This window comes from Triticum urartu, chromosome 5 (assembly GCF_003073215.2).
Source record: "Triticum urartu cultivar G1812 chromosome 5, Tu2.1, whole genome shotgun sequence".
Classification (NCBI taxonomy): domain Eukaryota; kingdom Viridiplantae; phylum Streptophyta; class Magnoliopsida; order Poales; family Poaceae; genus Triticum; species Triticum urartu.
In genome coordinates, this window is record NC_053026.1 from 528157993 (window position 1) to 528175313 (window position 17321).

The following is a 17321-nucleotide window of genomic DNA, read 5'->3' on the forward strand; positions in this document are numbered from 1 at the left end:
GACCCCTCCGGTGGTCCCGGTACATACCGATAACCCCGAAACTTGTCCCGATGGCCGAAACAACGCACTTCCTATATATAATTCTTTACCTCCGGACCATTCCGGAACTCCTGACGTCCGGGATCTTATCCGGGACTCCGAACAACATTCGGGTTACTGCATATACATATCTTCACAACCCTAGCGTCACCGAACCTTAAGTGTGTAGACCCTACGGGTTCGGGAGACAAGCAGACATGACCGAGACGACTCTCCGGTCAATAACCAACAGCGGGATCTGGATACCCATGTTGGCTCCCACATGCTCCACGATGATCTCATCGGATGAACCACGATGTCGAGGATTCAATCAACCCTGTATGTAATTCCCTTTGTCAATCGATATGTTACTTGCCCGAGATTCGATCGTCGGTATCCCAATACCTCGTTCAATCTCATTACCGGCAAGTCACTTTACTCGTACCGTAATGCATGATCCCGTGACCAGACACTTGGTCACTTTGAGCTCATTATGATGATGCATTACCGAGTGGGCCCGGTGATACCTCTCCGTCATACGGAGTGACAAATCCCAGTCTTGATCCATGTCAACCCAACAGACACTTTCGGAGATACCCGTAGTCTACCTTTATAGTCACCCAGTTACGTTGTGACGTTTGGTATACCCAAAGCACTCCTACGGTATCTGGGAGTTACACGATCTCATGGTCTAAGGAAAAGATACTTTGACATTGGAAAACTCTAGCAAACAAACTATACGATCTTGTGCTATGTTTAGGATTGGGTCTCGTCCATCACATCATTCTCCTAATGATGTGATCTCGTTATCAATGACATCCAATGTCCATAGTCAGGAAACCATGACTATCTGTTGATCAACGAGCTAGTCAACTAGAGGCTTACTAGGGACATGTTGGTGTCTGTTATTCACACATGTATTACGATTTCCAGATAATACAATTATAGCATGAATAAAGACAATTATCAAGAACAAGGAAATATAATAATAAAGCTTTTATTATTGCCTCTAGGGCATATTTCCAACACCATGGGCCTCCGCCTGCGCCTAGGGTTGGAAACCCTGGGGGTGGGGGGCGCCCCACCTGACTTGGGGGGCAAGTTCCCCCTTGGCCACAGCCCCCCCTTGGAGATGGGATCTCCTAGGGCTAGCGCCCCCCTAGGGGCCCTATATATAGTGGAGGGGAGGGAGGGCAGCCGCACCCAAGTCCCTGGCGCCTCCCTCTCCCCCCGTGACACCTCTCCCTCTCGTTGGTGCTTGGCGAAGCCCTGCCGAGATCACCGCTGCTTCCACCACCACGCCGTCGTGCTGCTGGATCTCCATCAACCTCTCCTTCCCCTTGCTGGATCAAGAAGGAGGAGACGTCTTCCCAACCGTACGTGTGTTGAACGCGGAGGTGCCGTCCGTTCGGCGATAGGTCATCGGTGATTTGGATCACGACGAGTACGACTCCATCATCCCCATTCTCTTGAACGCTTCCGTTCGCGATCTACAAGGGTATGTAGATGCACTCCCCTCTCACTCGTTGCTAGATGAATCCATAGATTGATCTTGGTGATGCGTATAAAATTTTAAAATTCTGCTACGTTCCCCAACAGATCAACAGATCAACTTCTGTGTCTAGAGGTGCCCCCCTGCCCCCGTATATAAAGGAGTGGAGGAGGGGAGAGCCGACCCTCTCTAGGGCGCGCCATGGGGAGTCCTACTCCCACCGGCAGTAGGATTCCCCCCTTTCCAACTTGGAGTAGGAGAGGGAAGGAAGAGGAAGGAGGGAGGAAGGAAAGGGGGGCCGGCCCTCTTCCCAATTCGGATTGGGCTTGGGGGGTGCCACCTCCCTTGCTCCTTTCCCCTCCTTTCCACTAAAGCCCAATAAGGCCCATATACCTCCCGAGGGGTTCCGATAACCTCCCGGTGCTCCGGTATATTCCCGATCTCACCCGGAACCATTCTGGTATCCAAATATAGTCATCCAATATATCGATCTTTATGTCTCGACCATTTCGAGACTCCTAGTCATGTCCGTGATCATATCCGAGACTCCGAACTACCTTCGGTACATCACGATCATCACCGAACTTTAAGCGTGCGGACCCTACGGGTTCGAGAACTATGTAGACATGACCGAGACACGCCTCTGGTCAATAACCAATAGCGGAACCCGGATGCTCATATTGGCTCCCACATATTCTACGAAGATCTTTATCGGTCAAACCGCGTAACAACATACGTTGTTCCCTTTGTCATCGGTATGTTACTTACCCGAGATTCGATCGTCGGTATCTCAATACCTAGTTCAATCTCGTTACCGGCAAGTCTATTTACTCGTTCCGTAATACATCATTCCGCAACTAACTCATTAGTTACAATGCTTGCAAGGCTTATAGTGATGTGCATTACCGAGTGGGCCCAGAGATACCTCTCCGACAATCGGAGTGAAAAATCCTAATCTTGAAATACGCCAACCCAACAAGTACCTTTGGAGACACCTATAGTGCACCTTTATAATCATCCAGTTACGTTGTGACGTTTGGTAACACACAAAGTGTTCCTCCGATAACGGGAGTTGCATAATCTCATAGTCATAGGAACGTGTATAAGTCATGAAGAAAGCAATAGCAACATACTAAACGATCAAGTGCTAAGCTAACGGAATGGGTCAAGTCAATCACATCATTCTCCTAATGATGTGATCCCGTTGATCAAATGACAACTCATGTCTATATATGCTAGGAAACATAACCATCTTTGATCAACGAGCTAGTCTAGTAGAGGCATACTAGTGACACTCTGTTTATCTATGTATTCACACATGTATCATGTTTCCGGTTAATACAATTCTAGCATGAATAATAAACATTTATCATGATATGAGGAAATAAATAATAACTTTATTATTGCCTCTAGGGCATATTTCCTTCACTAGGGTCGCCTCCTTGCTTTGATTTAAGTGAGGCTGAATGAGAGTAATTCTTAAGGGCACCCTCAAGGCGGTAGGTGGAAAGGGTGGTTGAGGTTATCTTGATCCAATAGTCCATGATGGAGTAGGGAAGAAGAGGGTGGTGCATGGTCCATGGTGGAGTAGGCCATGTATCCCTCCTAATGAGCTTCTTTGTCTCGGGCCTTTATAATTTTCCTTCTCCTTTTAGTTTCCTATTTTTTTTACTTTTTGACCATGACTTGTTTCTTCGAATTTCGTTAATTGACTTTGAAAAATTGCCATGTAGAACTAGGTGGGACCTACTAGGTAGGACTAGTTGATATTAAAACAGGAAACCCCTTGAGTTGTAGTCACAAAAGTTATCATTGTGGTCGCCAGTCAAATTTCTCGAGTCTTGACGATCTTCACTCTGCGTGCTCTCCATGTATTATAGATATTTTTCCTGCTTCTCATGGAGAATCCTCAATTTTCTACGATAGTGATGTCTTGTCAAAGATTCAACATCATTTTTCCTCCGACTTGTCCAAACAAATGAATGTTCTCGAATATATTTGGATCGATGAATGATGTCTTGTAGGTGGTGGACTTTAATCTTTACTTTGCTTTTTTGGGTTGTATCCAGCAGATGTAAGGGAGAAAATGTTGGTACCATCTTAATCCAACATCAAGAATAATAAAATCGATGCCTCAGCCGCCCATAACCTCAAAAAAATCCTAGAAGACTTCTCGGCTGCTATTGGCCTCTCTATTAACATCTCCAAAACAACTTTCGTCCCGCTCAATATTGAACCAGAACTGGCAACACAAATGGCCTCGACTCTTGGGATCTCGGTATCCTCTTTCCCATAGAAATACCTGGGACTACCACTCTCCCCGCACAAATTACCACCGTCGGCTTTCCAACCAGTAATCAATTGTTGTGATGTTTACCTTTCTGGTTGGCATGCGCTCCTACTCTCTCGTGGCGGTCGCCTCATTCTGCTATCTGCGGTCCTAGATAGTCTTCCCACCTATTTCATGATGTGCTTCTCACTACCAAAAAGTGTTCTCTAGGATATTGACAAACGTAGACGGATTTTCTTCTGGTCAAATGATGACTCCTTCTCTGGGGCTAAGTGTCTGGTAGCGTGGGCGGGTGTGCATGCCCAAGTTGGCAGGCGGTCTAGGTGTTAAAAACTTACAAGCACAGTTTTTTTTGCCTTATTTTGAAATTTGCTTTCAAATTCCTCCACTCCCCACTTCTGCCTTGGAAGGATTGGATGTTAAACCATTCCCCCCTCCACATAGGTCTAGGTAGAAATGCCTCCTTCCTTGGCAAAGCTATTTTTAAACACTTACACACGCTCAGAGAGATTCCCTGATATGTCTCCGTCGTATCTATAATTTTTGATTGTTCCATGCCAATATTCTACAACTTTCATATACTTTTGGCAACTTTGTATACTATTTTTGGGACTAACATATTGATCCAGTGCCCAGTGCCAGTTCCTGTCTGTTGCATGTTTTTGGTTTCGCAGAATATCCATATCAAACGGAGTCCAAACGGGATAAAAACGGACGGAGATACTTTTTGGAATGTTTGGAAAATTCCGGAAGAAAAATCCACGCGAGACGGTGCACGAGGTGGTCAGGAGGCAGGGGGCGCGCCTGCCCCCTGGGCGCGCCCCTACCCTCGTGAGCCACCCATAAGGCAGTTGACGCTCTTCTTTTGCCGCAAGAAAGCTAATTTTCGGAAAAAATCACGGCGAAGGTTTCAGGCCAATCGGAGTTATGGATCTCCATATATACACGAAACGGTGAAACAGAGCCAGGAGAGAACGCATAAACAGAGAGAGACAGAGAGACAAATCCAATCTCGGAGGGGCTCTCGCCCCTCCCACGCCATGGAGGCTAAGGACCAGAGGGGAAAGCCTTCTCCCATCTAGGGAGGAGGTCAAGGAAGAAGAAGAAGAAGGGGGGGCCTCTCCCCCTTGCTTCCGATGGCGCCGGAGTGCCACCGGGGGCCATCATCATCACCGTCATCTTCACCAACAACTTCACCGCCTTCACCACCAACTCTTCCCCCCTCTATGCAGCGGTGTAACCTCTCTCTTACCCGCTGTAATCTCTACTTAAACATGGTGCTCAACGCTATATATTATTTCCATATGATGTATGGCTATCCTATGATGTTTGAGTAGATCCGTTTTGTCCTAATGGCTATTTGATGATCAAGATTGGTTTGAGTTGCATGTTTTATTATTGGTGCTGTCCTATGGTGCTCTCCGTGTCGCGCAAGCGTGAGGGATTCCCGCTGTAGGGTGTTGCAATATGCTTATGATTTGCTTATGGTGGGTGGCGTGAGTGAACAGAAGCACAGACCCGAGTAAGTAGGTTGTTTGCGTATGGGATAAAGAGGACTTGATGCTTTAATGCTATGGTTGGGTTTTACCTTAATGAATCTTTAGTAGTTGCGGATGCTTGCTAGAGTTCCAATCATAAGTGCATATGATCCAACTAGAGAAAGTATGTTAGCTTATGCCTCTCTCTCAAATAAAATTGTAATAATGATTACCGGTCTAGTTGTCGATTGCCTAGGGACAAATAACTTTCTCGTAACAACAAACTCTCTGCTAAACCTAACTTAGTTGTGTCTTTATCTAAACAGCCTGTGTTTTTTATTTACGTAATCTTTATTATCTTGCATACCTATCCAACAACACCTACAAAGTACTTATAGTTTCATACTTGTTCTAGGTAAAGCGAACGTCAAGCGTGCGTAGAGTTGTATCGGTGGTCGATAGAACTTGAGGGGTTATTTGTTCTGCCTTTAGCTCCTCGTTGGGTTCGACACTCTTACTTATAAAAAACTATTGCGATCCCCTATACTTGTGGGTTATCATTCCCCAGGTTACTATTGGCAATGGTTCCTCAACCTTTTTCTGGCTTGATCGTTGGCTCCTGCTAGAACCACTCTCCATTGCCTTCCCTGCCTTGTTTACACACCATACTAAGCCTAACACTCTTGTTGATAAAATTATGATGGATGGGATTGAACTCGGCTTGCGTAGCCGGCTAACCGTAACCACTACCAATGAACTTGTTTCCTTGAGATCTTTGTTGCAGGGAGTGTGCCTTACAGGAGTACCCGACGACAGGTCCTTGCTTAACGGCGCCACTTTTTCCACTAAGGGCGCTTATGTTGCTCTTGCTCCCCAACTATCGGATCCATCTCTTACCCACATCTGTGACTCTCGTGTTCCTAGTAGGGTTCGAGTGTTTGGCTAGCTTTTCTATCTGGACAGGTTAAACACGCAGGCAAATCTCCATCGCAAGACCATCATCGACTCTCCATCGTGCCCATGTTGTAATGCCGCGCCAGAAGACCGTGATCATCTCTTCTTCACATGCCCAACGGCTGCCTCCATTTGGGGTGCCATGCATAGGGCTGCTTCCCCGTCACTCTCCCCTGCCTGACTTGTGGAATGCGCCGGTTCAGGATGGCCTACCTCAGTCAATCTGGCCTTTCATTTTGCTACTCATATTATGGAAAATTGGGATGCTCGCAACGACAAAACCTTTAGGGACTTGTCCCCTTCTCCGTATAATGTAATTAGGGCTATTATCTCTGATCTCACTCTTTGGTCCCACCGCCTTAAAAGGCGGATAAAAAAATCCACGCCGGATTGTGGCGGGATTTTTTCACCTCTCGTCTTGTCTGAACTATTTTTTCGAAATATATTCAGGTGGGGAGTCTTCCCCCCGGTGATAGTTTCAAAAAAAAAAGAATAATAAAACCCTCCATCATCATCTAAAGAACATAGAGTAACAAACTATTTTCATGCATGAGTCAATGCAGAGGTCGAGAGGAAAATAGATAAAGAAAACAAGGTTACAAATAGCAACTATCGGGACAAACTAAGGCACCTGAAAAAAGATCTAGTGCCAGTCACTTTCTTTATGCACCATCCGATTCCCAACCAACTGTTGTAAACAAATAAAGGCACTATTTATCTTCTTCATCCTCGCAACGCCCTTCGTCCTCCTTGCGATGCGCCTGACGTGCCCTGTCCTAACCACCGACCTCCACCACCCTAAGATAGATGGTGGGGCAATGGCTTCTCCGACGAGGTTTTTTCTACTCTGGTGAGGTTGGAAGGAAGGAAGGAAGGAAGAGGCGATTGACGGCTGAAACAATTTCCAGGTACCTGATAAATAGCAAAACTGCAACTATCCTGCAGACATGCACTTTTCAACAACATAGGTTTTTGTTAATGAAGGTCTTGCTTGCAACAATTCAAACTGGCGTATCTTTTCATAACCTTATTTTCAATACAGTAGATGCATAGTAAGTAACTAATGTTTTCTATGTAGGAAAAAGTGCGACGGCCCTCATTTGGTCGATCTTACAAGCTCGTCCACATCATTGCTTAGATCTAACCTCGACACCCAACACAACAAGACCACTCTTGTACTCCTCTTGTTGTCTGCATCAGGCTGACAGACACCTCATCGTCGTCTTCCTCGTTGTAGAACTCACCCAACTCGACCTCCATCCAGCCGTTAGCCCTTCTCCGAGGGAGCACAATGTTGTCTGTGAGATGAATTGCTCCAGTAACGCGACTGCGCTTGCAAGGTCCCCATTTTTCCTCCCAGCTATACCTCCAAATATTTTTGTGAGTCACTCCGTCATCCCCAACTTCCATGTAGCCTTGAAGGCAAACTTGCCGTGTTGAATGGATCCATCCAATGCTGACTGATGCCACCTGAAACGGAAAATCCAGCTTGTTGAACCCACTATCTGCCAACTTGAACACCATGTAAGCGGCGTACGCCGAGTTCTGCGAGAGCATCCTACATTGCGCGCATCTTCCCACGGATTTCCAACCGCGAAACCTTGCGGAGCCTGGCTGCTTCCAAAAACCTGCCGAAGAAGTTTGTGGTAATGAGGACCGGGCATTTTGGCTCCCGGGCTCAGATGAGCCCGGAAGTGAACAGCGAACCCACCAAAAATAGTAAACAAAATTTTAAAAATCTATTTTTTTTGATGAAAGATGCTTGAGTTTGTTATGTCCGTGCAAAAGTTTAGCGCATTTGAACATCTGACAAGTTCTCAGCAAAAAGACAAATTTGGGATTTGTGAAAAAGTTAACTGTTTTGCGCTGCTCAGATCTGATTTTTTTTGGTGAGAGCTACTCATATTGTCAAAATGAGCCGAAACTTGGCACAACACATACTCAACTATCTTTCACCTGATTTTTTTCAGAATTTTTCTGTATCTTTTTAAATTTACTGTCCAGAGGGTGTAGATGAGCTCAAAAGCCTAATTGGATATTCACCGGTAATGATTAATATATTCATGTCATCTCATAGCAATGTGTTATACTAGTAGTATATCAAACTTATTGTGAAAAGAAAAATCCAATGGAAAACTAATTGGCCCCCAAAACACCACAATCGAAAAGGAGGCTCGACTCGATCGAACCTCTCGTTTCCTTGGATCTTGTCGCCGCGGAGGTGGATCCATTGCCAGGAGGAGGGCGTCTCGCCCCGCGAGATATGCAGCGCCCTCGCCGAGAGCAGGAAGCACTTGGCGCCCGTGATATTAGAAATTCTAAAATCTGTTAAATTGATCTCGTGTGATCCTAGCTTCACACACAAGTTTTAGCCATGTACTAGTGTCTATGGAAGATAAAGCCCTAGGGGTAGTGTACGGCAAATCATCTATCTATCGTTCCTGTTAACTCACCTTTCAATAGATGTAGAAACAATATAAATGGAAAAATAATTTGAGAGGGCCAATGATCTTCAGCATGAATATTATCATTTAACGAAAGTAAGAAACTGATCTCCCTCGGAGAAACTACTACTGTTAGCACTGCCATGCTGCCAATTTTTCGTCGAATTTAGTAGGAAAAAAATGCGTTTACAAAAACTCATCCTCTTCAGTTGAAAAAAAAACTCATCCTCTGTACTATGAGAACGCACAATAGACTTGGCAGGGAACTCTAACATTGCTATTAGGTGAGCTAAATGAAATCTCCGTCATTGACCTCATCCATACAGTAGCATTGATTACTTGATTTGTACTCCCTTCGTTCCAAATTATTCATCGCAGTAATGAATGTATCTAGAACTAAAATACATCTAGATACATCCATACCTGCGACAAGTAATTCAAAACGGAGGAAGTACAACCCATGCATTCATTTCGAAATGATAACAGATACCTGAAAAATAAATTATGAACAATCTTTAGATAGATACATGTGCTTTTGAGTTTTGGCATGTACATCCACACCAAGTAGATTATACAGATCGATGCACTTACATTTGGTTAACAACGAAAGTTGAGTTACAAATTGCTGTGCAAAGTTCTGGATCAATCCAGACAACAAGGTTAGTCCAAACAACAAATTTCTGGAACAATCATTCCGGCAGACAACCACACAATCAAGGCCAGCATAGAGAAGCGCAAGAGCAGGCATGCCGATTGAGGGTATATATGCCTCATTCAGCACATGATCTGGTTAAAATTGCTTCACCTCCAGCCGCATGCTCCGCGCCAAAGAATCGAACGAACGAACGGTACGGGGGATTAGTTCATCGTCAGCCGATTCCGATCAAGCGGAAACGAGGAGAGAAATCAAGAGGGCACGGGGAGTCTGTTATCGATGCGTACAACGAGCTTGCATGGCAGGAGGGCCGGGGTGACGGAGAGGCGCCGGAACAGGGCCTTCCTGGACGGCGGCACGCGGGGGAGCTCGCCCTCGGCGACGAGCTGCGGGAGGTCGCGGGACAGGAAGCCGGACCAGACGGTGTCGGAGTCCGCGGCGGCGAGGAAGGCCCGGGAGACGGCGGCCGCGCGGCAGGCGTCCTGCGGCGACGTGAGGGAGATGATCGTCGCGAGGAGCTCCTCCGGCAGGCGCGGGACCTCGCGGGCTGCGGCAGCTGCCTCCATGGATCCCTGGTCTCTTCTTCACGTCGGAACCAATCTGGCGGTTGCGCGATTGGCCACGCGAACACTACCGGAATCACATATTTTACCGACTGTCACGTGTTTACTAAGTTTTTTTAACTGAGGTCAGATTAACGATAACCATAAGTATGGGAGTGAGTTGAAGGCGCGTCGTCATCATCGCCTCTCCCTCATCGAAACCAGACAAACCTTATTGTCGTAGACAGTTAAAAAATCGTCGTGCTAAGGCCCCAAAAAAAACCAGCGCACCAGAGCAGCAAGCATCGCCGATAAAGACGAACGAAAACTGAATCCAAATAGATCCATCAAAGACCAGCACCTACCGAATCTCGCGAGATTCGACAAAGACACACCTTCACACGTAGTCCTGGCCATCTTAGACCCGGCCCTGTCGGCCCACCCAGGCCCGGCCCTAAAATCCAGGGCCTAGGCCCGATGGGCTTGACCATGGGCCCGGCTTGGGCCTGAGTTTTGAGCCCACCAGCAGGGCCTGGGCGGGCTTGGGCTTAGCATATTGACATTTTAAGGAAGAGGCCCAGCCCACGGCCCTAAGCCCTAAGGGCTTTTTACCAGATGGGTCGGGCTTGGGCTTGAAAAGTAGGCCCGATGGTAGGGCCTGGGAGGGCCTGGGCCTCAGTTTTCTGCCATGGGCTTTTTTAGGCCCGGCCCAAGCCCGGCCCATGGCCAGATATATTCACACGCCATCCGATAATGTTATGCGCATCGCGAACCAACCTCTGGTTGAGATGGTTAGGTGGACAGTGGTATCCCCAACCCATCAGGGTTCAAATCCTGGTGCTCGCATTTTTTCTGGATTTATTTCAGGAATTCCGGTGATACGCTTTCAGTGGGAGGAGACTTCCCGTCGACTACGAGGCGCCTACGGTGACTTCGTAAAATCTCAAGATGATATGCCGGCTCAGTCTCTCGGAGGTGCTCATAGGGGTAGGGTGTGCGTGTGTGCGTTCATACGGGTGAGTGTATGCGCGTTTATATGAGCGCTTGCGTCTGTACTGTGTTCAAAAAAAAGATAATGTTATGCGCATCATAGGGACGGAAAATCAGACGTGAAAAACAATATTCCTACTGAGGGACATCACCACAGCCACACAGCCCCAACGAAAACGTTGAACTTAACAAAAACGAGATCGGGTCCCTCCCGTCGGCGGGGGCCCGAGATCCTCCACACCTTGATGGCCCAAAGCCCATCGGAGGCGAGGCGGACCGGCGGCGACACCGACGAGAGGAGGAGGGAGACATAGAGTCGTTTGGTTGTTATGACGTTGGATTTTTAAACATGACAAATCCAGTCTTTTATGGCAATTTATGGTTGTGTGGGGATGACCAATTTAATTTACAAACGCTGAAAATTTTTGAGAAAAAAAACTGAAACAGATTTGTCATGCTTACCAACTAAATATAAATTGCCATAAAAAAGGTTCTACTTGAGTCTTACTTAATACTGTAACATCTATGTGCAAACACATACACTCGGTCATACACATAGTATGTTTTTAACACAGTACATACAAAGATGCTTACATACACGCACATACACTCATTCTTTTGAATACCGGCAGAACATGTTAAGATTGACTATGAGAATATCTCCTCCCATTAAACAAGCATTGCAGAAAAGCCTAAAATTAATCCAGAAAAATGCAAACACTAGTGCAAAGTGTATGACTTAACCTCTGGTGAGCTGGTTCCACCACAAGAAATCCAACCATCTGAACTATGCTCAATTCACCATACACATGTATGTGAGGATAACTAGTGAAGGAAATATGCCCTAGAGGCAATAATAAAGTTATTATTTATTTCCTTATATCATGATAAATGTTTATTATTCATGCTAGAATTGTATTAACCGGAAACATAATACATGTGTGAATACATAGACAAACAGAGTGTCACTAGTATGCCTCTACTTGACTAGCTCGTTAATCGAAGATGGTTATGTTTCCTAACCATGAACAAAAGAGTTGTTATTTGATTAACGGGATCACATCATTAGAAGAATGATGTGATTGTCATGACCCATTCCGTTAGCTTAGCACTCGATCGTTTAGTATGTTGATATTGCTTTCTTCATGACTTATACATGTTCCTATGACTATGAGATTATGCAACTCCCGTTTACTGGAGGAACACTTTGTGTGCTACCAAACGTCACAACGTAACTGAGTGATTATAAAGGTGCTCTACAGGTGTCTCCAAAGGTATATGTTGGGTTGGCATATTTCGAGATTAGGATTTGTCACTCCGATTGTCGGAGAGGTATCTCTGGGCCCTCTCGGTAATGCACATCACCTAAGCCTTGCAAGCAATGCAACTAATGAGTTAGTTGCGAGATGATGTATTACGGAACGAGTAAAGAGACTTGCCGACAACGAGATTGAACTAGGTATTGAGATACCGACGATCGAATCTCGGGCAAGTAACATACCGATGACAAAGGGAACAACGTATGTTGTTATGCGGTCTGACCGATAAACGATCTTCGTAGAATATGTGGGAGCCAATATGAGCATCCAGGTTCCGCTATTGGTTATTGACCGGAGACGTGTCTCGGTCATGTCTACATTGTTCTCGAACCCGTAGGGTCCGCACGCTTAAGGTTTCGATGACAATTATATTATGAGTTTATTAGTTTTGATGTACCGAAGTTAGTTCGGAGTCCCGGATATGATCACGGACATAACGAGGAGTCTCGAAATGGTCGAGACATAAAGATTGATATATTGGACGACTATATTCGGACACCGGAAGTGTTCCGGAGTAGTTTCGGATAAAACCGGAGTACCGAGGGGTTACCGGAACCCCCCGGGGGGTTAATGGGCCTCATGGGCCTAAAGTGGAGAATAGGAGGGGCAGCCAGGGCAGGCCGCACGCCCCCTCTCCCCCTAGTCCGAATTGGACAAGGAGGGAGGGGCGGCGCCCCCCCTTTCCTTCCTCTCTTCTCTCCCTTCCTTCCCCCTCTCCTACTTGGACAAGGAAAAAGGAGGGAGTCCTACTCCCGGTAGGAGTAGGACTCCTCCCTGGCGCGCCTCATCATGGCCGGCCGCCCCTCTCCCTTGCTCCTTTATATACGGGGGCAGGAGGCACCTCTAGACACAACAAGTTGATCTTCATGATCGTTCTCTTAGCCGTGTGCGGTGCCCCCCTTCACCATAATCCTCGATAATATTGTAGCGGTGCTTAGGCGAAGCCCTGCGACAGTAGAACATCAAGATCGTCACCACGCCGTCGTGCTGACAGAACTCTTCCCCGATACTTTGCTGGATCGGAGTCCGGGGATCGTCATCGAGCTGAACGTGTGTTAGAACTCAGAGGTGCCGTAGTTTCGGTGTTTGATCGGTCGGGCCGTGAAGACGTACGACTACATCAACCGTGTTGTTATAACGCTTCCGCTTTCGGTCTACGAGGGTACGTGGACAACACTCTCCTCTCTCGTTGCTATGCATCACCATGATCTTGTGTGTGCGTAGGAAATTTTTTGAAATTACTACGTTCCCCAACAGTGGCATCCGAGCCTAGGTTTTATGTGTTGATGTTATATGCACGAGTAGAACACAGGTGAGTTGTGGGCGATATAAGTCATATTGCTTACCAGCATGTCATACTTTGGTTCGGCGGTATTGTTGGATGAAGCGGCCCAGACCGACATTACGCGTACGCTTACGCGAGACTGGTTCTACCGATGTGCTTTGCACACAGGTGGCCGGCGGGTGTCAGTTTCTCCAACTTTAGTTGAACCAAGTGTGGCTACGCCCGGTCCTTGCGAAGGTTAAAACAACACCAACTTGACAAACTATCGTTGTGGTTTTGATGCGTAGGTAAGATTGGTTCTTGCTTAAGCCCGTAGCAGCCACGTAAAACTTGCAACAAACAAAGTAGAGGACGTCTAACTTGTTTTTGCAGGGCATGTTGTGATGTGATATGGTCAAGACATGATGCTAAATTTTATTGTATGAGATGATCATGTTTTGTAACCGAGTTATCGGCAACTGGCAGGAGCCATATGGTTGTCGTTTTATTGTATGCAATGCAATCGCGCTGTAATGCTCTACTTTATCACTAAGAGGTAGCGATAGTCGTGGAAGCATAAGGTTGGCGAGACTACAACGATGCAACGATGGAGATCAAGGTGTCGCGCCGGTGACGATGGTGATCATGACGGTACTTCGGAGATGATGATGGCCATATCATATCACTTATATTGATTGCATGTGATGTTTATCTTTTATGCATCTTATCTTGCTTTGATTGACGGTAGCATTATAAGATGATCTCTCACTAAATTTCAAGATAAAAAGTGTTCTCCCTGAGTATGCACCGTTGCCAAAGTTCGTCGTGCCCAGACACCACGTGATGATCGGGTGTGATAAACTCTACGTCCATCTACAACGGGTGCAAGCCAGTTTTTGCACACGCAGAATACTTAGGTTAAACTTGACGAGCGTAGCATATGCAGATATGGCCTCGGAACACTGAGACCGAAAGGTCGAGCCTGAATCATATAGTAGATATGATCAACATAGCAATGTTCACCATTGAAAACTACTCCATTTCACGTGATGATCGGTTATGGTTTAGTTGATTTGGATCACGTGATGTAAGGTCATATTTATTCCTAAGTGTTTTGGTGATTGATGACAATGCATTTGCGGACTAATCGTGTGCCATGAGCTTTCCAGACTCTTCTCTGCTAGGCACAAGACGATTGGGTGCCCCTCGAAGACTGACGAAGACGACGTCTTTTCTATGTTTCTTTTTGGTGGATTTGATTCGTAGGAAAGCCGTACTATTAAGAGGGGGTCCGCGTTGGAAAGGTTTGGGTGGAATCATCACGTACATGTCTCCTTTTTATCCCCTCCTTCTTCCTTGGAGCTTCCTCCGTTTTCCTGCCATAGTTGACTGACTGCTTGTGTGGTTGCGGTAGTACCGCTCCAGGATTAACGGTAGTACCGTGGGCATCCACGGTAGTACCGCGCAGTGGCACGGTAGTACCGCTGGTGCTCACGGTAGTACCGCTCCCCCGGAGCCTTACTACCGCTGCCCCACCCGGCTAGTGCCGCCCGGTTGCGGTAGTAGGAGCGGATGCAATTTTTTACATCCGCACCTGCCGCGGTAGTACCGCTTTCGCCGTGCGGTAGTACCGTGCTAGGCGGTCAGGCAGTAGTACCGCCCCTCGGCAGTACTACTGTGTCGAGTTTTTGCTACTTCCGTTCTTTTGCGGAAGTATGCACGGAAGTTCCCCTCCCCCTATCGGGGCTTTTTGCCTCACGGTAGTACCGCCCTGATGGCGCGGTAGTACCGCGCGGGCGGAAGTACCGCCCCAGCTTGCGTCTGTTTCCCTGGCTGGGGGTCGCGGCAGTACCGTAGGGTGGTACGGTAGTACCGCTTGGTTGCAAGCAGTACTACCGCGCGGCCTTGCGGTAGTACCGCTGGTCGTGCACGGTAGTACCGCTGGCCACGGGTTGGTAGGTGGGTAACGGTTGGATCTTTTCCACACACTATATAAAGGGTCTCCTTCTTCCCCGTTGACTCACCTCTTCCACCATTAAAGCTCCATTATTGCTCCAAGCTCCATTTTCGCCCGATCTCACTCCCTAGCCAACCAAACTTGTTGATTTGCTCGGGAGTGGTTGAGAAGGCCCCGATCTACACTTCCACCGAGAGATATTTGATTCCCCCTACTAATCCCTTGCGGATCTTGTTACTCTTGGGTGTTTGAGCATCCTAGACGGTTGAGGTCACCGCGAAGCCATAGTCCATTGTGGTGAAGCTTCATGGTGTCGTTGGGAGCCTCCAATTGAGTTGTGGAGATTGCCCCAACCTCGTTTGTAAAGGTTCGGTCGCCACCTCCAAGGGCACCAATAGTGGAATCACGGCATCTCGCTTTGTGTGAGGGCATGAGGAGATTACGGTGGCCCTAGTGGCTTCTTGGGGAGCATTGTGCCTCCACACCGCTCCAACGGAGACGTACTTCCTCTCAAAGGGAAGGAACTTCGGCAACACATCCTCGTCTCCACCGTCTCCACTTTTGGTTATCTCGTGCCTTTACTTGTGTAGCTTATTTGTTTCATATATCGTGCTTGCTTGTGTTCCTATTCGTGTTGCATCATATAGGTTGCTCATCTAGTTGCATGTCTAGACAACCTATTTTGATGCAAAGTTTAAATTGCTAAAGAAAAGCTAAAAATTGTTAGTTGCCTATTCACCCCCCCCTCTAGTCAACCATATCGATCCTTTCAATTGGTATCAGAGCCTCGTCTCTTTATTAAGGACTTTACCGTCCGAAGAGTATGGTTGATACCGTAGACGGAGCGGAGGAACACTCCGGTGTGAATCCTATCTCGTCTACGGGTGATGGGGGAACTTCGGTCTCTCGTGAGGAGTTTAATGTAGCCTTGGAGACATTGAAAACCTCCATGACGACCGAAGTTGAAAGCATGTTTACTAAATTTCTTGAGGGGCTTAAACTATCAACCGCACCGTTGGAAGTGGGGGATCCCGCCAACAAGGTGTCGGATGCTATCCCTGAAAGGGGGGAAGCTAGTAGTGAAAAGGCTCCTTCTTCTAGTGGCAAGAATGGCACCGGCATCTTTGCCCATGTGGAACCACCACTTGTTTATGGTGGACCGGTTCCTTCCACTCATTTGAATCATGCCGGTCCTCCCCCTAATATTGTGAAAAATGAGGATTTTGATTCATGGGTTTACCGCTTTAAACGTCATTTAAATCATGTGAACACTAACCTTTGGAGAATCATTGAAGAAGGTTTTTATCCACATGATCCAAGCAACTTCACTCCTCGAGAAGCCGCGGACAATCAATTCAATGAGAATGCTCTCTTCATCATTCAAGATGCATTTCCACCCGAAGACCTACCTCATCTTCGTCCCTTCGCCTTGGCCAAAGATGCATGGCATTGTGTCGTGTCTCTCTACCGGGGAAGCGCAAGCATTCAATGGTCCAACTATGAAGTGGTACAAGATGAGGCCGATGAGTTTGCAATGAAGGAAGATGAAGAACCTCGTGAGCTCTATCGGAGAGTCACCAAACTCGCGGTCTCACTACGAGATCACGGGAGCAAGGACACGGATGACAATTGGATCAAGCGCAAATTCCTCAAGGCGATGATGCCCTACCACAAGGCCATGTCCTCCGTCATTCGTCAAAGACCGGACTTCCACACTTTGACATCAAGCGAAGTGTTGGATGAGTTTGTGGCCATGAACATTTTGGACAAGACCGCCGACAATGCGGTGCTCCGTTCTCAACGGGCAAAGAAGCCTAACCTTGCATTGAAGGCCAAGCTCACCGTGGAAGAAGAAGAAGAGGAAGAAGAGGAGAGCAACCCCGAAGATATGAAGTATGCATATCATGAACATATGGCA

The 17321-nt window shown here is 47.0% G+C and overlaps 1 protein-coding gene across 1 annotated transcript; it reads right to left on the minus strand.

The window, feature by feature from the left end:
• Positions 1-7231: 7231 nt before the first annotated feature.
• LOC125556597 lies at positions 7232-9119 on the minus strand. The gene is made up of 3 exons (XM_048719294.1): positions 8422-9119; positions 7795-7860; positions 7232-7702 (listed from the first exon to the last, which is right to left on the minus strand). Exons 1-3 carry the CDS (start codon positions 8461-8463, stop codon positions 7373-7375), a joined length of 438 nt encoding a protein of 145 aa, XP_048575251.1. The 5' UTR covers positions 8464-9119; the 3' UTR covers positions 7232-7372.
• Positions 9120-17321: the final 8202 nt, after the last annotated feature.